The following is a 22,338-nucleotide window of genomic DNA, read 5'->3' on the forward strand; positions in this document are numbered from 1 at the left end:
GCTGTTTTGTCATCTGACTCCATTGTTTGGGGGCGTCTTTTGTAGCTTCATTCCTTGTTTTTATTGTGCACGAAATTTACTGTGTATTGTAGGAGCCAGGGCTATTCAGTGCAACTGGCAAGCAGCTTTGTCAAGGGGAGGACCACAGCAGAGATGTAGGAAGATTTAGGAGGGATAGGAAACTAAAGAAAAGGCTTTTTTTTCTGCAGCGTGCTGGGAGCTAGCGTACCACACGCTCACACAGGCTCACAGATGTGCATGTTAGCGTGTACGCACCACCCACACAGTTTGTATCTGTACACACACAAATAAAACAGAGAGGCGCACATACAGATAAATATATCCACAAATGAGCACCCGCTGTCTCCTTCCCCTGTACATCCAGTGATTTGTGACTTCCATGGCTAATACAGTTCATAAAAGGAGGTCCTAGGACCCTATTTGAAGTTCAATGTGTTTTTTAAAGGTCTCTGCGCAATGTAATTCAATCAGTCCAGCCTGCAGATGACAAAACCTGAACATGTGAACAGTCTTTTATAATACTGCTTTCCCTTCTTCTCTATGGAAAAGGGCTGTAACAAATTGAAAGGCAAATTGCATTTTACACCAGAAATCAGCAGGAGGTCTAGCTCTGAGTGCCTGAGGCCTGAGACTTTTACTGCCAACAACTACTTCTGTTATTGTTTTGCACAACTAGTAAAGAACCTTGAACGTCCTATACTGTATGTTACAATTAAGCTATTGCAGAAGTGAGGACTAATTGTAAGAACTAGGCTGATTCTGTCAGACTGCATGGATGGAGTGCAACATGCACTCAAGTGCCTTTTGAATTATGATAGGATAAACATGTAACTTTGCTAAATGACTCCCATGACGGATTGCATATACACAGAGGCGCTGAAACAAGTTCCTGTTTTGCGCTGAATCATAATGTCTTAGTATGTTTCTTTTCTCATAAAGAAACAGGTCTTTATGGCATTATTTGTTCAGGGCATAACTATAAAGCTTTCACTGCAAACATAATTAATTGCATCCAGTGTTTGTGCAGATTAAAACAAAATCAAAAAAGTTTCATTTGATTTCAGTTTCAATTTGAGGGCTACTGCTTCCCACAATTACTCTTTAATCTTTAAGGCTAATACAGTAGATAAGATTCATGTCTTATGTACTTTGAACTACATTGTTGTTGAAAGGTGCAATACAAATAAACTAACCATACCCAGTCTTAATATTTGCGAAAAATATACAGTGAAGAGAATCTAAAGTCAAAGGTCCACTTACTGCTGATTTAGAGCTTTCAACTGCATCTCACAGTCACCATATACACACACACTTTATGATTGGAAGTAATTCTATCCGACTACTATACCACAAACAAGCCCTGTCTTGCTCTGCCTCTCTCTCGCTCACATACACCCTCACACCACACACATTCAGCATGTTTCAAAATGCATGGTGGCCTATTTATTATTGGAGGGGTACTCCAACTGACAAACAAATACCTAAAAATTAAGTCATCTGGCCAGGACATGTTTACACAAACACTGCTGAGGGATTTTATGGCTGATCTTTCCCTGTAAGACATTGCCGCCCTCACTAACAATTCCTCTTTTCCCCCTCTATGTTCCCAAACACACAGTTGATCACAACACAGTGCTAGATGCTATTCTGAACCACAAAAACCACCATACTCTAAAACAAACCTCTTTATGAGAGGGCTTTAGGGTCCAGATGTCCTCACAGTTTGGAAAAGAAAAAAGGGAAGGACCACCAGACTTGATAACGCGCTGAGGTCAGACACGTTAGCTACCCTATTTACTCCCCCGTCACCCCCTCTCCATCCTCCCTGTAACAAGATCATAATAACGATGCCAGAGTGTATTAGGAGTCAAGACTCCAACACCACAGACTAAACAAGTCCACTTGATGGTGGAAAAAATTGTTCTTTGGGAGAAATGCGTCCAGCAGCCACGCCAGAAAACATAAATACAGAGTGAGCCACCAGGGCCCCTTTGAAACATCTGTGGCATAATTAATTGTGCTAATGCCTGGGTGGCACTGTCGTCACCCAGGAATAATCAGCTACGGATATATTTCTATTGTGATTCTGAGGCATGCATTTTCTCTCTCTCCAAGTCTGCTTCCCTTACTTTATCTGCCCTTCTTAATCAAATCGGACCTAGCCTAAAGAAATATTTTTCATTTGGGACTTTTCTTGTTCATTCAGTACGTTTAAAGTTGGACATGACGCACTTACTGACCTGAGCAAAAGGGCCGAGGATCTCACTCTTTAAACTTCCTGCAAAAGTGCTGATAGCATAGGCAGAAACATGAGGGGTTCATTGAGACTTAATTTGCAGTTGGGTTGAATTACAAAGTCTGCTTATGTTTGTGGTAATTTTCTTACTGCCAGGGTAATATATCAGACAAATGCTTATACATCCCTACTGTATCATGTGGGATAAATTCATGCCCTGTCTGCATACTTTCTCATCTTGAGTGAAAAAATGTTTTTCACATGTATTTGGCTTTGCACAAATAGTTCATAGATCCATCAATATCGAAATGATATGTAATACTTGATGCATAAGGTAAGAATTATGACAGAGACAAGCACACACATTAGAATTATGAAGATGTATTCACGCGCATATTTCCCACACATTCCAGTTGTTTAACATCAACTACTTAAGCATCAGACTGCACGGAAATGGTGACAGATAGACTGGATTGCATTGCTCAAAGTTAAGGTGCTGAGTGTGTGCTGGAGCGTTGCTGAACTCTGTCCATATATTGACAAATAAAATGTGCTCTATATGCATGAACATGTGTGTGTGTTTCTATGTGTGTTTCAATAAAATATGTAGAGGTCTCTGTGCTTGACAACAGGTGACTTTGTGTTTTCCTTACTATCAGAATAAACTCTGTCAAATGCTCTGAAAATAACCAGCAGGCGATAGTTACTAAGGTGAACATAGCCAGCTAGTCAGTGTTTCTGTTAGCAATGCTTTATACTAACATTTGAAATGCTATGCTTATTCTCCACTCAGCTCAGCATTTGTTTTGGCCCAGGCAGGTGGTCAATGTGATGGCATTGAAGGGCACAAAAAGTTCTGGTCACAGCAATATTTTAAATGTGTGAAGGGGGCATGTATAGGTGGTGTGGACTTGAGGAAGGACAAAATGCAAGAAAAGACGTCACTGCAGTGAAATATGATTATGGATCCATGGTTTAATGAGAGTCAGTTGCATGTGTCTTGTATGATATACTGTATAATATTAGTCACACCAAAAAACAAAACCAGCATGGAATTAGGGAAGGTGGGCTGGTTTGCTGGAGTGTCATTTAATGGCATTAGGGAACACTTACTTACTGAACTGATACCACCACTGTTTACAAACATAAAAATATGGTTCACTCAAAGCCCCTTTTCCAAATAAGAAACAAACCATCCCCAAAGAAAAAGAAAATGTACTTCATGCTACCTTTTAGGGTCTACCAGCTTGTAGAGTTTCCCACTGTGTGACTGTGCCATGCTTTTACTGCTTGCCAGAATGTAGACTTCCCCTGCAAAAGAAGAACATGGAAATGGGCCATCAGTCCTTTTAATGTGCAGTATATGTCCCAATAATAAACCTTTCTGCCATCCATGCAATACCTGTGCCAAAATGAGGAGATGAGATGATGATGAGATGATGAGACAAGAGGACAAAAGAGAGAACATAAGGAGATGGGAACTATTGGTGCAGCTACAGCTTCTGCATTGCTGCACTTGCTAAAAGACTCTAAGAAATAGTTTAATGGGACAATTGGATACTCATTACTGGGAACCAGATAATTTAATGAGGAACAAGCCTGCAAGAAAATTCCTAAAGGGGACGAATTGTAAACCTGTGTCTGTGGGGCCCATACTTTGGGACACAAGCCAGCCCCCTCCATAATTTTTGCACCACCTGCAAATCATGATCAAATGCAGGAATCTTTGAATACCTCATCAACTAATAACTCCAAACCATGGCAAGAACTGTGATCAAACATTTCTGATGCCTGTGTGAGTGATCCTCATAATGTGCTGATTTTAATCAGAAACACCAGAGCTGACAGTTAATAATTCTGTGAGTGAGCGGTTGAGTTCCAGCTGGTAAAAATGTTCTGTATAATATTAGTCCACTCACCTTAGCTCACCCTAACTTATCTTAATGCTGCAGACCCCCCAGATAAACAGTAACACATCGCTCTAACCACGCAAAACATCGGCATGTAGGTGGCCCAATACGCTGGCTATAAGTGGGTCTTTGGAGTATCATTTCCGTTTCATGAAAATGACAATTAATTCAGAAGGAAGGACACACTATTTAATATCCTGTTGGAACATGTCATAGAGTTAAATTAAGAGGGGTATTAGTTACCCTGTAGTTTTGAGTGTAACTCCCTACTGGCTAGGTGCAATTTCTTTCTACATTTTGCAAAACATTACAAACATATTTTAAATAACCAACTAGAAAATTCCTCACCATGTTTATATATGCACCATTGATAAATATACAACAAAATGCCATGATTTTTCTTTAGTTTTGACATTCATCATTTGAAGCAAAATGGCCTTCAAAGGTTTATGTTTATGAAACCCAAATGTGATTTCAGAAAATAAGTTAACACATAGCTGTCACTCATGTGGATACAGGGAGGTAGAACAAAACAAAGGGAGAGAGAAAAGAGAGCTACACTGAACATCTGAGAAGAGATTGATGATATTATTTACTGTGTACATTTTCTTTTTTTGTCATTGGCCTACTGACCTAGTTCATCTTCTCCGAAACCCAATATGTGTCCCACAAGCATGGAGCCACAGGAGCCAGCTGGGCCTAGACACAGAGCTTTCTCCAGCCACTGTTCACTACTTGCTGATGTTGACAATGTTGACTTCTGGAGGATCCGCAGGTTGCTGACAAAGAAACAAAGAAAACACACCAAGGAGTTGAATGACTACAATTATTACTTCATCAGTTTATCTCATGCAGATACTGCTCATTATGTACTATACGTTACAAGTAAGTTTCTTTCATGTATAAATCACTGTAAAAGTAAGAAATACAATACAATTCATGTACAGCAGTATTAGGAAATTTACAGCTGAGATCTGGAAACAGGGACAACTGTCACTTGTAATTGTAACACGGATCATTGACCCATCTTCCTTTTCCACCCCATGTCTCACATGGTGTTATTTAAGACCTCGGCTTTCAGTTTCAAAACAAACTTAATGCCGGAGCCTTCCCTTAGCCACAACAATATGCCCTCAAATTGTAATGAGGCACAGAATTAACCGACCACACATTGTTTTAAACACAGTGCCAACTCCTGATAGTGTACTTCCCCCACGACTATTTATTTCCTTTGTTTACTCAAGTGTCAGTGTTTGACATCAGCAAAGTAGGATAAATTACAAACCAAAGAAAAGTGTGAACAGCACAGAGCAGGATGTCTAATCTCCATTTACACTGAATGGGCCGTGCCGTAGTGGTGACAGTAACATAAAACTTGTTTTCCCCCACGTGGATGGAACTTTGTGTTTACTTTGGCACATGCCGATGCAAGGGACAGGTTTTCAGTGTGGGAAGAGAAGATTAATGTTCATCTCAATAAGACTTAAGGGTTAGGGTTAGGGTTAGTAATTATGTACCAAGTACTGTTTCAACGGTCAAACCTTTTTAATTCTTACCCATTTTTATCTCCAAACACATAGCTGCCATAAAGTCTTCTAGACTGGCAGCCTCTGTAGATAAAACCCCCCACAGGTGGTGCTCCTCCACTGGACTGCAGGTCATAGACAGAAGGCTCATTTTCTGGGGAGGAACAAGGAAGCAAAGATGGTTACAACCTACTGATTTACTTAAGGAACTATAATAATGTAATTGGGCACTCAATTCAATGAGGAAAAAAAAGAGCAAAAAGTGCACCTTGATTTAAATTGGACAGCAATAAGTTTGACTTCTTCCTTGGCCGTCAACTTCGACATTTGTTGTAAAGAGAAGGCTTAGTATTGTGAAGGCACTGCTGTTATCGATTATTTTCTCAATGTGAAAAGAACTAGGCCTCTCTCAGCTGTGTTTTCAACAATGCTAAACCATCATCTAGACAGGTTATTGTTGTTGACAGCTTTCATCTACACTCCACGAGGGCGGGAATCTTTCTCGATCACATAATTTTTACATTCAACCTTCGCTGTCTCTGCACTCAACCCGGGGGGTTTTCTGAACTTGTTGCCAAAACACCATGCTCTTACACAATGAAAGATCTTTGTAAAAACAGATGTCATTTTCAGCAGAGTAAATATGAAAGGTCACCCAAGAGGTTAATGTATTTTCATTTCTTTCTCAAGACGTAATCCCATCAAACAAAAAACAGACAAAGTTTGCACTCAGTTATTTTTATCATGAGCTATCAACATTGCAAATAATGAACTCTTTCCAAGCTTAAAAAAGGGTAAATATTATGAACATTTTTGGAAAATCTCATGGAAATTGTAACTCACCATAATCTTTTCCTTTATTAATCTCCAATATTCTTCCTGCTGATGTGTTTTTGCCACTGGCATCGGTACAGACGATCAAGAGACTCCCATTGTCAGCCTGAAGCCGATCTACTGCACACCTACAGAATACAAGGAAAACAAGTTAAGTATTGAAAACAACCAACTAAAAGTTGGCATAAAAACAGTCTAGAATTTACAAAACTCTTTCCTAAAAATACCAGTAATAAAACAGATGTATGTGGATAACTGCTATCTAAGCTACTCATTTTTGACAGAACAAAAGCAGTAAAAGTTTGAATCGGGCAGCCCAATTTTGAAGATTGGATCTCTTTTGCTGGGAACAGCTGTAAAGTATGTCAGTGTGACGTTGCTGAAGTGTCTCATTAAATGTTTACTCACCTGCCTGGGTCATGTAATCCATGAGCAAATATTTCAGGTGGCTGGTTGGTGCTGTTGAAGTACGGGTTGTTCCGCGGTATTGAATAAGGTGATGTACAGCAATCGGTGTCCACATCTACCCTCAGGATGGACCCTGTGAAATCACTGCATTCAAACACAAACAAAATACACCTTCACAATGGTGGGAACTAGGAAAGGATTCAATCTTGGGGCACACACACCAGTATAAGATCATTTTTACTACAATTTTTAGACTTCTGATCTCACCTCAATCCATCCATCTCCTCCATATCATCCAGGGTGATCATGCCATCTCCCAGGACGATGTGCAACAGACCATCAGGGCTGAACAGAAGTTGACCACCTAGGTGCTTCCTGTGCAGCTCTGCCACTTCCATCAGCACCCGGACTGTCCGGGTGTCCACCTGGTTATGGTTTTTCCTTAGGAAAAACACAACACATCATTGTCACTGGGTTCTGTCAATGGGTGCAAATCTTACCGTGCAAATTAACTAATATATGTCAGTACAACATTTCTATACCTATATGACTTCCATACAGTCTCACATTAGACTCAAAACTATACACTGTATTAGGGTGTTGGTAAAGTGGCTTTTGGACGTAGATGGTTCAGGATTGGGGTAAAAGTCACTTAAGAAATGCAATGTAATGTTTTGAAATATACTGCATAAGACAAGTACACACTTTGATTGTCTCTAATTACTTTAAAGATTAATTGTGCTGGTGGGTAGAAGGATACAACATGGATAAGAAACGCTGACATGACATACCACACAAAATCCAACATGAAATGACATTAAATAGTTTGTGTCTGGAGACACTTAGTCTAATGCATTGTCTCGGTAAGGCAAAGACTGTGGGTGGAGATGTAACACAGGCTTAAAAATGTTGCACAAGTTCTAGTGCAAAGTGAGGATTTGGCTTCACAATATCAGCAACAAATATTTCATGGGTAGTTTTGGGCAGTCCTGCAATTTTTAAAAAGCTGCTTGCCAAAGAAAAAATAAATTACTCTCTTAAACTACCATCAAATACTTTAACTCATTTAAGTCATTTCCCTATTGGACCCTCAAATTAGGGACTATACGCTGCAGTCACCACGACTGCATGCCAAGACTATAATTAAGATTAGATCATTAAGTCAAACATACAACTGTGATTATGCAAATTAAAATGTAACACTTAAACACCTTCGTGAGAAAAGATCGTTTTCTTAATTACAGGTCATTGTGAAGGGAGTGTGGAAAAAAACACCATTGCTATCATCAAAAGTGTTGCAAATGAACACCCATATTACGCAGTCTGCTCTTATAGCTTTCGTATTTACTATGGTTACCATGGTCTCTGTCAAATCAGTGTTGTTAGAGGGGAATGGCACATATTATGATCAATTCCCTCAGGGTTTTGTGATCACAACTTTTTCACAACATCTTATAAGTTTAAATTTCATCCTATTCTTATTTCTCCTAATGCATCTGAAAGCTTATAATTGCATTAGAATTTTTAAGCAATCAACAGTAAAATAAAAGCATGTACTGAGAAGCAGATTGTGGGAATTTTCACCAATCGTCATGCATTGCTACAAATTACGACTGACCACATTGTAAACTGCCCTGCATGAAGAAGTGAATGGACAGGCTATATTAATCCTCAATAGTTAATAGGTCAATTTAACGTTGTGTAGACTGTAAGGCAGCTGAGGTTTTGGTTTCCTTCCAAGCAGTGACCAACCCATATTTAAGGTAGATTTGGCACACACTCCTCCCATTACCTGGAAACGGTGTATTCAACCACACGGAGAATATGGTCGTGTGGTCCAATAGCCCAGCGCTCTTGGTTGGTGGTGTAGGAGACGTAGAGCTTGCCATTCTTCTTGTAATTGGGGTGGAATGCCAGGCTTAGCAGGCCCCTTTCATCTCCACCCTGCAGTCAGATGAGAAACACAAAAGATCCAGGAGTTAATTATGTCCCTCCTTGGCTTCTGCTCAGGCTGTGTGGGGTTGGAATCACCCCCCTCGGTCATCTTCATCATCACCAAGACCCCTACATGCAAACCCCTGCACACCCATCTCCCCCACCTCCTTTAATTCTTCAACCTCTCTAATCCCCCTTTTTATTTATCCATCACATTCCCTTTCACACCCCTGCTATTCTCCCATTCTCTCTTTTTCTACCCTTGCCTGTTTCACTTCACACCTTCACCAACTTCCTTGAATATACCATTACCAACCATTATGAAGCATTTGACTTTGGGTAGAGCAGCACAACCTCTTCTACAACCCCCGCCTTAGCCCAGTCCTCTCTGCAGCCTGGTTATGTGCGCATGTCCACAGGGTCGGGGGGCCCCTGTGACGCCCAGGCCCTCCCGGTGGCCTCCATTGTGCAGTGATTTGTGTGTAATCTTTGGGGGGATATCCGTGAATGCTACGCTGAGTGGCTGAAAGAATTTATTAGCTCACTCACAGTTCATAGAGAGCACAAAAGTGCAGAGTGCTTCAGCCCATGCTTTTTGCTCCCCATCCCCTCGCTCTTTCCTGGTTAACACAAAATCCATGCAAAATTCAAGGCTTGGGGGGGGGGGGTCAGAGAGCTGCCAACTCCCACTGTCTTGGCAACATGTTTAGAAAACATCTAAATTGCTTGTGTAATATGTAAACCTTTGTCTCACCCCGGAGGCAGCTACATCAGTTGTCACTACTCTGGTGGTCCTCCCATCATAGTTAGTTGTAATAATCAGCTACAGCATTTCATTCCCTAGGCAAGACAAGCCAGGTTGGCCCTTTTTTAATGTTGTACTCTCCCTTACTATTTCTTCTTGACAAAAGAAAGGACCGAACGCTAGGCTTAGGTTCAAGACTGTTTATAAATGATCCCTATGTGATTGCATCCCTACAAAACAGCTAGATTTTTCTTTTCTTTCACTGAGAAAATTTCTACAAAAGTGAAAGTGAGCATCATGCAAAGAAGTTATCTCACTGACTCATTCAAGTATCATGTCTACAATAACCACAGCCGTCTTATCCTTAAACAACCACTCTGAAAATGGTAAAAAAAAAAAAAAAAAAAAAAGGAATTCAGAAAATATATGTCCTGGTTTGAAAAGAAGTGACAGGCTCTGCATAGGTGTAGTCTTGTGTCACAAGCCAAAGAACACACATCATAAATTGGTGAACTGAATCCCGTAGTTCTGTTTGGACTGGGTTAGACCCGGCCCAGTCAAACACAGCAGTGACACAGGCCACTTGCAAATGCAAAAGAGATGACTCTTTGCAAAGGAATGTACTTGAAGTATCAATGAGCAACAACAGAGACCCACATTATAAGCCACAGGGGTTCTATCAATCTGAATATAAAGTGAAATGTTGTGAAAGTTGACAAATAAATCGCCACCCCAAAAGGCAGAGTTCCTCCATAGCAAATTTATGAGTACTACTAAATGTCAGATCATTGAAGTCGAATAAAAAAGGATTTATGTGGGAGTGGATGCAGCACACAACAGCTGGATGTTAGTCGGAGCAGAGGTGACTGCATTTTGCCAAAGAATGTCAAAAGGCTTCATCTGAGGAAAAGAAATTCTTAACCTCATCTTGAAATGCGGGATCCATATGTTGGATTTAAGGATGCAGTGACCCACATCCCCAAAATAAACGCACTATAGGGAGTGGGTCGACGACCACAATGCAAAACGGGCCTTGATCCGGAGCCAAAGGGGACCACCAAGATACACAGTGGTTAAATGGACTGAAATATTAGCTCCCTTGCTAATGACTTGCTCCTCTAGCAGCAGGCAATAAGCGGAGCTGGCACCAGAGCAATAAGAAACAAACACTGCATTAGCTGTTCACTGCAGAGAAAATCAAAGGAGATACCTTGATTAAAAGTGCCAACCTGTGGCTCCTGAGCATTGATCATGCTTAAACTGCTGCCAGAGCGGCAGGAGGTGAGATATTCTTGGCACGGCTCAAAACCCAATGTACTGTACAAACAAGCTAATTTAGAGAAACTGCAGGTTTCACATATTGTCTGCTGCAACGTGAATTTCCTAGGGTTTCTGCTTCTACATTGTGGGTTTAAAAGCTGTAATTAGATTTAGGAGTTTTGCTCTGCCTTGTGTCATAGTACTGTGTGTGCACTTTTATACTATGCTGTACTTTTCACCTACAGTACATATGGACGAAGATGACGGCAATTTAGGGGTAAGCTGCAAGATTCTCTGTTTTAATGCAAGCAGTTAACCTTCATACTAATAATAACTTACCTTCATAAAAATGAGTTTACCTTAGTATGTGCTATTTCTGGGTTTGTAGCTTTTTTTGGGGGGGGTGTGGCCTTGACCAACTGCCACTTTGCTCATTTGAAAGCCATGATGTCTCTCTCTCATGGGTGGGCCAAATTCTCTGGGCAGGCAAAGCAGAGAAAGGGGAGGTAACCCTATGACCTCATAAGGGGCAATATTCCAGATTGGCCCATCTGAGCTTTCCTTTTCTCAAAGGCAGAGCAGGATACCCAGGGATCAGTTTACACCTATCGCCATTTCTGGCCACTGGGGGACAATAGGCAGGCTGGGGGAACTCTAAATAGTAATGTTAAAAAAACTCGTAAATTGAAATTGTCATGCCATGGGACCTTTAAGTTGACTGCTGGATCAACTTAAAACATTCCCTCCATTATCCCCTTAAACATTGTTGTGTTTTTTTATGACAGCCATCATTCGTCCACAGCCAGGCAGGGGGTTCTGATTGAAGCTCTCATGAGGTATTATCTCTTTGTTTTTCACAAACACCTGCCTCTGCATTCCTCTTTTCCCTCCAATTTTGTTCTCTGGGGCTCTCTGGTTTTGGCTCACCGTCAAAGTGTTGGCGTCACTCCACAGAAAGCTGGGAAAGTGAGGTGCAGGGATGAGGAGCGGTTGTTATCTCACGGTGCATTACATGGAATGCTGGTCCTGTCTGAGTGGCGGAGTCAGCGACAGACACAACGCCACCATTTCCAATTCTGCAGGGGCAGCTGTCTTTGAGTCCAAGTGACGCACAAGTTGGCTCATGCATTGTTACCCTGAACCTATTGATCTTTTCTCAGTGGCTTGTGGGCATTTCTTCACTGAAAGACATTCCACATTAGTTGATTGGAGCAAAACAATGTCTACGCCCTTCACTCAAAGACTACCTGAAGCATCTACGTTCATACCTCCCTCACACACACAGACAATAAACAACTCCTGTGTAGTATTCTCTACTTTCCCCTTAGCCATACAATGAGAATCAAATCTCCACTGCAGCTCCTCCACCTGTTCATTCATAAATCCTATGACTTATAATAGTTTACAGCAATCTCATGACACATTAATCCTCCCACCAACCAATAATAAAATATAATCCATCATCTGGACCATAAAGTTCATAGGATATTCTTTTGTTTTTGTGCCTAACTGCTCCATTTGTTCACATTTTATTTTTCAATAGCCGGCAGCCCACTGTTTGAGGATAATTGTGAGATCAGTATGAGCTATAGTGAAGATGAGGCCACTTCTGTCCATATGAAAGCAGCCCTGAGGCTCCAATAGCCGCTCAGAATGCAAAGCAGCTGTCATCGGAGCAGGGACAGAAAGAACAACATGTTGTGACTTATTTGTTTTAACAGTGAAATATTTTATTGCAGGCCCCTTCGCCACCCGTAACAGTGAATTATTTCAGTAACTCCAATTACCTTAATTGACAGACATGAAAGTCTAATTTTGTTGAAAACTTTCCTGAAGATTGTTTTAAATAACTTTATTTGATAAAGCATTGTACTGTATATAACATTTTGTTTAGACCTAATGTTTCATTTGATCACTTAAAGTTAGTTTCTATAAATCTCCATTTATATTAAATTTTTTATTTTGTATCTACACACGCACACAAACACTAATTGGAGTGCCTCCAAGCTGAAGCAACAAAACTCTTCTGTTTTTATTTATTTGGTGTGTATAAAGCAGACAGTTGCAGCCTGTAATGCAAATTGGTATTTGTGTTTGGCATACTAGAAAAGTAACAAAAAAACAGGAGTGTTCAGAACATTATACTATAGAACTAAGTCAAAAGTATATTTTCATAAAAAATACAAATCTAAAAATATGGCAGCTTGATTGTAATTGCATTTTCATTGCAAGTATCTGTATTGGTAGACTTTAGTAAGAATGGTCACCCTTTAGTACATGCACCATCTCTGGACCACATCCTGCAATCAGGTTTGTCCACAATTCACCATCATGTTAGAATTGTGAGAATGTGAGCTAGTTGTGGAGAGACCACTATGATGATAACACGGGTAGTGTTTGTGTGAATGTGTGTGTATGTGTGGTGGGTGGGTGAGTGGAAGGGGGTGGGGGGCTTGAGTATAGAGATTGACTTTCAGGAGAAGAACACCCACAGCGCAGCTACGAGCCCACACCACCACAGCACAGCATTGTGTCTGTGCAGTTCAGCTTAATTGGCACCGGGGGGATCCGTGGAAGGAGGGGGATAGAGGAGCAGAAGGAAACCCAGAACATTACAATCAAAGCATGTGCATGGAGCTGATGATAAAACCCGTTATCTGCCCGGTCTCCTGGGGGCCTGGGTTCCTCTTTCGGTATAAAGGCAGCTCCATCCTGTTGATGCTGCCAGTAAACACCTTAGCCCTCCCCTGGTTCTGTTCACCCCGTGTGGGAGCCCGTTTCAGCAGCCAACATCACAGAATAGGACTCTTGGGGCCTGCGGGGGATCGAGCCACATCTAATTGTCATAATGATCACTTTATCCACAACCAGTTTGGATTGAATGATGATAAGAGAGCAGTGAGAGCATCCCGCAGGGGGCAGTTGCATAATCAATTGCTGTGCTCTGTTTGACTCCTTGTAAGCAAAGGGTCTTGTCAGTGGAGGGGCAGGAGGCATGCGTGATAGATAAACTTCCTGTCTAGGAGTGTGCCCCACAAAAATCCCAGTTAACCCATCTCGTGCAATCTCAGAAATTCCCCAAAAATTCTCAAATACAAAATCTGAGATGCAGTAAGGATTATGACTAAATATTTAATATCAGGACAGTGCCATCAAGACTGCAATGTGTTTGCTTAGACCAATAGAGAATTCTTAAAGCTACAATATATGTCATATTACAAACAATTTAATGTATGTCTATGCCTTGCAAGATATTTCAAGAACTAGAACCACACCACAATACAGAGTTGGTTAAAAATACATTTACTCTATAACACTACTGAGACAGCAGACGTAACAATTTCCAAAAATCTGCAGCAGGCTCACAAGATATAAATGAGAAAAATATACTTCATGTGCACCTGTACTTTTTTACACCCTTGCTCATGTTTATTTTCCTTTAAGGAGAACACAAAGCCAAACAGAAGCAGAACTGTAGAAATGTTTACTTGCCCCTTGACACCCTTATCATGAACCTTATTCTGGCAGGAAAATGTAAATGCTACAAAGGTGCCATGTCCTGTCAGAAATACAGACAGTGAGGGGGCTTTTTTCAGCTCCTCATTCTAAATACAGTTTACCACTAACCCCTTATTATTATTATTATTATAACTAAGAAAGCAGGAGAAGGCAAAAGGATATCAAAGACATTCGATAAACTATCTTTTTTTGAAGTGGATAAAGAGTGTAGACAAGGTTACATTTAGAAACCATGCATTATGTGGGGTATTGAGTAAGTCACTATGTAAAGTATTGGGTAACCATGTGGGATATTAGAACCCTTAAAGGAACAATATGGGAGAGATTAAGAAAGTCATTAACCCATCTTGTGAGAATTAGCAGAAAATTAGGAGTGAGCACAATGTGTGCTGTCTGTACAGTTAATTAGCAGATAATAGCGTAATGATTAACCACAATCACATTTGATGAATGACTGCTTGTTTGGTGTAATTATATAATTGAATACTAATAGTAAGCAGCCACTTTTCAGGGATTTGTCTTGGCTGGGGATGTTCCTCACAGGTTTACATAGGTGCAAACAGTTGTGTTGTAAAGCATTGTTGTAAGGCTCTAGCACATTGCATCTTTACTCTAGCTATGTAGCAAACAAGATTTCATACACCATCACCCAAGTTCCTTTCCTCTTTCCTGTTTGCATCTGTTCTCAGATTACATCCATATTATCTTATTACCTTCGGAATTCCTCCAACACAGTTAACACTAGTAAAGCAGGATCATTCCTACCTTCAGACCGTTCTGCACCAGCTTGTGGATGTCCAGGAAGGGCTCCTTGATAGGCTTGAGGTCATGATTGAGTATCCTGACAATTCCCTCTCTCTCCAGGACAAATAGCCGCTGGGATCCATCCCCACAATGCACCACGGCCACCGGCTGCCTCAGACCACTCAACACCTCCTGGGCACAGTAGCAGTTGTGTTTGTGTTTCCTGGGTAACAAGGGAGACAAAAGGTCAGAGACCGATGGTGGCGGTGAATAATCCATTTATAAGGTAGAAGTGACATGACACAATTTTAAATAGTATTTAGAAGGAACCGTGAGACAACCAGCAGTAAGACCTTAAAACAGTTTGACCTAAAATATTTTTTCTCATGACATGATGATGATGATTTTCTGGATTAAACGTTGCTGTATCAAACTGCAAGTACTTGAGATTTCTCTCAACTGACAAAACTAGCAGATGTGCTCTTTATCAGGTCTTTTGCTGGTTTTCTAATTTGGTGACTTTCCGTTTGCCAAGGTGCGAACATTTCTAAACAGTAGACACATTTAAATGCACAAACACAAATCCAGTTTATCATTGTGTCTATAATACTGTACAACAACTAAAACTTAGTCCTCCTTTCTACGTCAATGAACTCCCTCACAACCACCTGTTTCCATCAATCCCCTCCCTCCATCTTTCCATTTTAATTCCAAAACCATCAGCTGTATGTCATCTCTGTCTTTTAAATGGCGAGCAAAAGTAGCACAGGAGGATGAAACTAACCCTCCGATGTCCACCCTCAACTGTGCAGGTAAATGACCCAACTGTAGAGGCAGGGGCAAGAACACTCATGGTTGTTTCCCACGTGTGAACACGGCCACTTTGGCAGAGAGCACAGATTTTAAGGGGGATAAGAGAAGCTGAAATGATACAAGCCCATAACCAACTAACTCATCCGCTGTTTATGTCTAATGTTGGATTCTTTCTTGTCCTATCCTGAGCTAAATACCACCAGCCATAAATAACAATAAGTGCACTACCACTCCCTGTAACTGTGACAGTGATAACTTAATTTTGGCACTTTCCCCCAGCCTCTAACGTAAGAGAGTAGACCTCTCAGAGGATAGGGTTCAGAAGCAACAAATAAGCCCCAGACTGTCTAACTTTTGGAAGTTATTTGACTGAATGTTGTTTGCTGCTATTCAGGTGCACATGCTGCTTGGCCTTCTTGCCTCAGGGAAAACAGAGATGAAAGGCATCCCCCCATGGACAAAAGGGCAAAGCCCTCTGTGATGTACAGACCTTTGCAGCGAGGGAGGCAACCAGAATGACGCAGGATAAGCATTTTTATTATGTGAGCAAAGCTGAGCAAATGCAGTCTGGACAAACTTTAGGATTAGAGAGGAGATGGCATAGCATTTCTGTCTGAGAGGATGGACCATGTCAAATGGACCAGTGAATCCAGAACATGTGGCCGAGGCTACCCCTGTTTCTATAAAAACATAAAAATCACGGCTGAATGTCATTAATCTGAACTCTTAAGTACTAATAGGGAAGCCTGAAAATTTCACTTGGCTAAAACACATTTAAGAGCTAGCCAAAGTTCATTGAAAATAATAATATGTACATCTTCCATAGTGTAACTCAATCGTGAAATAGAATAAAACATGGCAAAAGTCAGACTACAAACCTGCTGATATCTTCTATTTTCTCATCTCCCAAGTAGTTGGAATCTTGCCCTTGTGGTCGCTTTCGTTGAAAATCTGGAAAGCACAGACTGGCATCTCTTCTCCCATAGTATTGGCAGAACTCATCCACATCGGCCTGGAACAGTTCTAGCAAACACAACAGATACAGACATATTTTATACACTTACTGTAGATGTTACAGGGTTAAATTACTTCATACACTGAGCTTGTGTAGACAACGAAACCAGGAAAGTCCAATGAATATTCTTCTAACATTGTTTTAAATGGTACTTTAGCTCTGAGTGTACACTGTAATGTATGTGGCTGTATAAATGTGTGCATGCATGAATATGTGCAAAAGAGGACAACTGAGTAAGAGAGATACTGAGGAAAAGAGAAAGGATGTGATGTGCTTGTGTGTTGGGGAGGGTTGAAGTTATGCTTGATGAGCCAAACCAAATCCTGGCTAGACTGGGCGTAAATGAACAAGTGAAGAGAAACTGGGCCAAACCAAATGGATCACAAATTAGACAGGGTTCTGCTGCAAACTATGCCTCTCCCGAGAGCAAAAAGACTGCATTCTCAATTTCAAGTTTACTCATTATTTTGATTTATGAAATTATGCCTTTGCACAAGTACTAATGGAGTCCTATAAGAAAACTCTGAGACTGACTTTCTTCAGTCTACCCAGCAACATAGTGATTCCTTACTTGCTTATTTTACTTTTATTACACAAACCTAAGGCACATTTAAAAGCACAGAAAACCAGAATCAAATTGAAATAATGACAAAGAAAGACTGAGAAACTCAGTTTTTACTTGACGAGATTACAGAATGTGAAATGATGGTAGAAAAATTTGTCTCCATATTATGTCATAAGAGTTCACTTCATGTAGGACATACTGTGTCACAGCTCTTACTATTGCTGTGCAAAGAGAGTATTTCCTTATCTGAATCGAGGGTGTCATATGCTGTACAGATTGTGAAGCCCCTTGAGGCAAATTTGGAATTTTGGATATCGGGCTATTCAAATAAAATGTACTTGACTTACTGATTGTATTCTACTCAATTAGCATGTAAATTCAAGGTAAAACTGCCATCACATCATTCCTTATGGCCTGCTGGTTTACCTAACATGTTTCGGGGCCAGAGGAAAACTGATCTGCGTAAAGCAGCATACGCAGCTCCACCTCCAGCCTGTCACAACACTATTCCCAGAAAAGTGTCCTGTGCAGTGGGTCTCACAAGCTCCTTTGCGACCTAAAAACAATCTTGCCAATAGTTTCCTTTAGTCAATCCCTCAGAGGACACAGGAGAGCAAATACACCAGTGATAAAAACACAAACAGGACTCTCCCCGTCCCTTCTTTCATCTCCCTCTCCTGCCACACACTGACCGCAAGCGCTGACCACACCAAATACTGGAGGTGATAGGATATCCCCTCAAACATCTAAACACAACATGAAGATCAAACACAGAAACACACAGACACAGAGCTCTGGCTATACCACCCACTCACTTGTGTCTGCAGTTATCTTAACCATGCTGGTTGGGACTTCGGTTGCGGGGTGGGGGGTTTAGTGAACAGGGGAAGAAGATATGAGAAAAGAGGAGTACGGGGAAGATGGGAGGCCTCCAGGCAGAAGTGAGAGTCAAGGCAGTAAATGTCTTTATGGAGAAATGGGGGCTAAGTACATGGCCTAATCAAGGGCTGGTAGGAAGTTTCATGGGAGCAGGATGACAGTTATGGATGCAGTAAAGGCTACTGTTTCATTTTAATACCTTTGGCTAGGGATTTAAAGAATGCCAACACAATTGTTACCATTCATGAAAACAAAGCGTACAACTTTATGGCCTCTCTGCAATAGGATTCAATCTAATTATTTGATTTGTGTTTAGTAGGGGGTGCTTTTTAAAGTTTGTTGTATTTACATGTGAGGGATGTACTCACTTTCTTCGAGATACTGTATGTATGTTCAACCTTATTTGTACTGTGTGCAGAAAAGAGTATGAACCAAGCAAAAGAAAAGATAGGAGAGAGAGAGAGAGAGAGAGAGAGAACTCTGTCAATATTCCAGGCTCCCCAGCGCTAAAGTTATACTTCCATCTGGTTATCTTCCAAGGCAACCTGGGTGGCCCACCCAAAGTACTTGACATCTTGATGCACTTCAGCAGTTTTACATACACACAACCTTTGTAGAAAAATAAATGTGTCATCCGTCACCACATATGCTGATCTGTAGAGGGCTGAGGGGGGGTAAATGGGGAGGAGCATGACGGTGAACACAGAGAGGGGGGATTCTTCTCTGGATTCCTCTGTTAAGCTTTTTTGGTTGGACTCTGTGGACCCATATGTCTCTCAGCTCATGAGTAACGTTACTCCAGACATGCCTTCTTCTTCTTCCCTTTTTCTATGCTCTATGGAGTCCCACTTGTCACTCCCCAATGTAAGTCGAGTGCAGATTTGAGTTGCGCATGCTCAGATGTAAACGGTTTACGGCATAACATGTCATACCCAATGAGAGTCGAGTCAGAACGGCTCTGGTCGAGTGCAGATGTGAGTTGCGCATGCTCAGATTTAAATGGTTTACAGCATTAGATGTCAGACTGAAATTTGTGAAATCCATGACATAATAAACTTTTCTCATTACAAACAATAAACATAAGATGGGAAAACGTTTAAGCTATCTATGATTGTTTGATTGCTAACGTTAGATCAAAACGCCATTCAACTGACAACCTTTGTTATGTTTGATTGCTAGCTTGTAGCCAGCGATGAACATACTTCCTTAAGTAGGTCCATTTTTACTGCACTGACATTACAGAAATCTCTCAATAGCATCTTGTAGACTACTTGTCACAAAGTGACGCATGCACAACTCACATCTGCACTTGACTTACATCGGGGAGTGACACCACTCGCCAAATTTCAAGTGCTGTACAAAATATGCAAGCAGGCCACTAGATGCAGACGAGGATGGAAGGTATGCGTTTGATATTTGACTTGAGCTGCTGCCTACCATGTGGGTGGGTTGCAGACAAGTGTGTTTGAAACTGTTCTCTGTTTGCAAATCTCAGCAGATCTAATCAGTCTGTGGCGACAGAGATTGGAAGAAGACTTGGCTGGAGCAGAAAAGACAGTCAGAAAGTGTTTGATCATGTTTGGTATGCACAGGTACCTGTGATCTTGCATCCCTTCAAAAAGAAATTCTGAAGACCAAATACTTTCAAAGGACAGAGGGGTTCCATCATTTAGCAGTGCCATATCCACAAGGAAACTGTTGCATAAATGAGTTTTTTTCCCTGTTCTGTGGATTCTGCCATCTCATAGTGGAGCTCATAGTTAAAGATGACAGGGGCCAGTTAAGCAACACTTCAACTATGTTTAGATTCATGTGAACTTACTACTCAAACAAAAACATACTGGTGGCAGAACATGAGCCACAGGTTTTTAAGTGACAGCTTATGTTTGAGGAAGGCAAGGGGCCAGGCAGTCATGTCTAGACCACAGCTAGGGTGCTTAAGCATCCCGTGAGCAGTATCCAGGAACAGTTCATAAAATAGTTCATTTTTACCCAGTCCGGTTTTCTAGTACACTGATCAGGCGGGGCCAGCTATTGTTAGTGCATGTTTTCACACCCAAAAGCAAATCTAATATGTTCCATTCACAGGGCAGGAAATGCCTCAAATTTCTATATTGTTACTGCACTTAAGGTGATCAAAAACAGTCAAATATTTGCAAATTCATGGTGATTAAACTAAACTTGCATGATCCAAGCAAACCTAACAGAGACAAGAGAACAAAACCTTCTGCACCTAGTGCCATAAATACTGTATAGCTGGACTGAAGTCATAGAAAAGCTCAAATATTGCTCTGTTATTTGCTAGACCAAATGTGCTACATCAGACTGCAGACTAATCAGCAAACTGGTGTTGTGTCTATAGGCAGTGTGTGGCGAGTAATTTCACTGATGCACTAAAGTGCAACAGTAAAGCAAGTGCCAGGCAGCAGGCAAGCAAATGGGTGAAACAAGCTCAGCAACAAATGGAGGTGAGGTCAAATGAGGTAAGAGCTGGATAAATAAATATTCACAGACCAGACTACTGACGCACCACTTTTTGGATAAGTCCAAAAATCTGCCAGTTCTACATGTGCAGGCTGAGTCTCAATATGGAATGAGGCCTGCTGTGAATTTTAATTCATCACAATAAGGTGTCAGTTCCACTTCAAATGAGACTGAAATGAGCAAGTATAACGTATGCCTACTTTCAGTTACTCTATCCATGTATGTGCTTAGGTATCACCAGGTAACCAGGGGCTACAATCCAATTCACTGTCATTAGTATCTGTATAATTACCTGGTATGTGCCCCCTGCAGGTGTAGTAGAACTCGCGGCAGAAATCCTGGCACAGCCGCGGCAGGTCTGGCTCCCTGTGTGGCATCTTATCCATGTCCAAGGAGTGGAACAACACCTGGGCATTGGGGGAACAGCGAGCACACTTGATCTCCTCCAGGAGACGTCCACATTCGGTGTTGTTGGTGGAGAAAATCTGGAGACCACACGCAACAGGGACCAATGCCTGATTAAAACAGAGGACTGTTAACTTTCACTTCTTTAGTTTAGATTGCATTTTTACATCTGTGTTGTCATAAATTTCTGACAATTTAAGACACTGTTTGAGATTTAATAACTATACAAAATGAGATGTTTTTAAATGATTACAGTGAGTCCAAATTACATTATAAAAGGCAAATATTAGCCCTAAGATTTCACCTAACTTTTTCAATGTGTCAATACAACAATACAACACAGTGATGCCTAAGCACTTCCCAGCCCTCACCATTTAACTAAATTGGCCAATCTCTACTCTGTAACCACACAGAAAGTGAATGATCTCTACTTAAAAATTACACCCACACATTCAGGTAACTGTATGTTTACAGGCTTCCCACCCAGATGACACATGCAGAGTGAGATAGTCTGTTGGAAACAGGGTCGAAAGCACCACTAGATGTAATAAACTCATACATTTGTATGCCACATCACATGTTAAACACCAATACCATCATTGTAATGTCTGTTTATATTCCACAAAATCTGCAGATTTGACAGGTGGTTCCTTATTGTTATGGTTGCTATTGTGCTGAACAATTTGTTTGCATAGCAACTTTCCTTTTTTCCTCGCATCATCTGTAGAATGAAGAATGAGGAGGGAGAAAGACAGTCACTTGCATAGTGTGAAAGTCTGCAGCATCTCTGGCACGATCTGCATGAACGTTCACACCATTCACACTGCAAAGACACTACATTTTCACTGGTAGTGCTGATAGCCTCTTTCTTTGTTGACAGAGTTTTTTACAATTTCATGTATACAAGCTAAATTATAGCAAAGCCCAGCATAGTGGTACACCAATTCTATATCCTTTGATACCAATTTGTTAAACATTTTGGTTGGAACACCCTGTCTGTTTGGAGAAATAAACAAAGAAATCATCTCATTCACTGCCT

General features: G+C 41.0%; 1 protein-coding gene across 3 annotated transcripts in view; it reads right to left on the reverse strand.

Moving 5' to 3' along the window:
* The window catches only part of hhip (hedgehog interacting protein), a 32,848-nt gene that overhangs the window by 6,818 nt on the left and 3,692 nt on the right, over positions 1-22,338 (reverse strand). For 2 of the 3 annotated variants that reach the window (XM_032538619.1, XM_032538623.1), the window contains exons 2-11: positions 21,187-21,379; positions 16,830-16,974; positions 15,160-15,361; positions 8,728-8,879; positions 7,203-7,376; positions 6,936-7,079; positions 6,537-6,655; positions 5,724-5,847; positions 4,801-4,946; positions 3,487-3,568 (exon numbers count right to left, since the gene is read on the reverse strand). In XM_032538619.1, coding sequence (XP_032394510.1) covers positions 3,487-3,568; positions 4,801-4,946; positions 5,724-5,847; positions 6,537-6,655; positions 6,936-7,079; positions 7,203-7,376; positions 8,728-8,879; positions 15,160-15,361; positions 16,830-16,974; positions 21,187-21,379 — 1,481 coding nt within the window. Of the gene's footprint in view, positions 1-3,486; positions 3,569-4,800; positions 4,947-5,723; positions 5,848-6,536; positions 6,656-6,935; positions 7,080-7,202; positions 7,377-8,727; positions 8,880-15,159; positions 15,362-16,829; positions 16,975-21,186; positions 21,410-22,338 lie in introns of all 3 variants that reach the window. The other variant, XM_032538611.1, reaches the window with a different exon arrangement.

This window comes from Etheostoma spectabile, chromosome 2 (assembly GCF_008692095.1).
Source record: "Etheostoma spectabile isolate EspeVRDwgs_2016 chromosome 2, UIUC_Espe_1.0, whole genome shotgun sequence".
Classification (NCBI taxonomy): domain Eukaryota; kingdom Metazoa; phylum Chordata; class Actinopteri; order Perciformes; family Percidae; genus Etheostoma; species Etheostoma spectabile.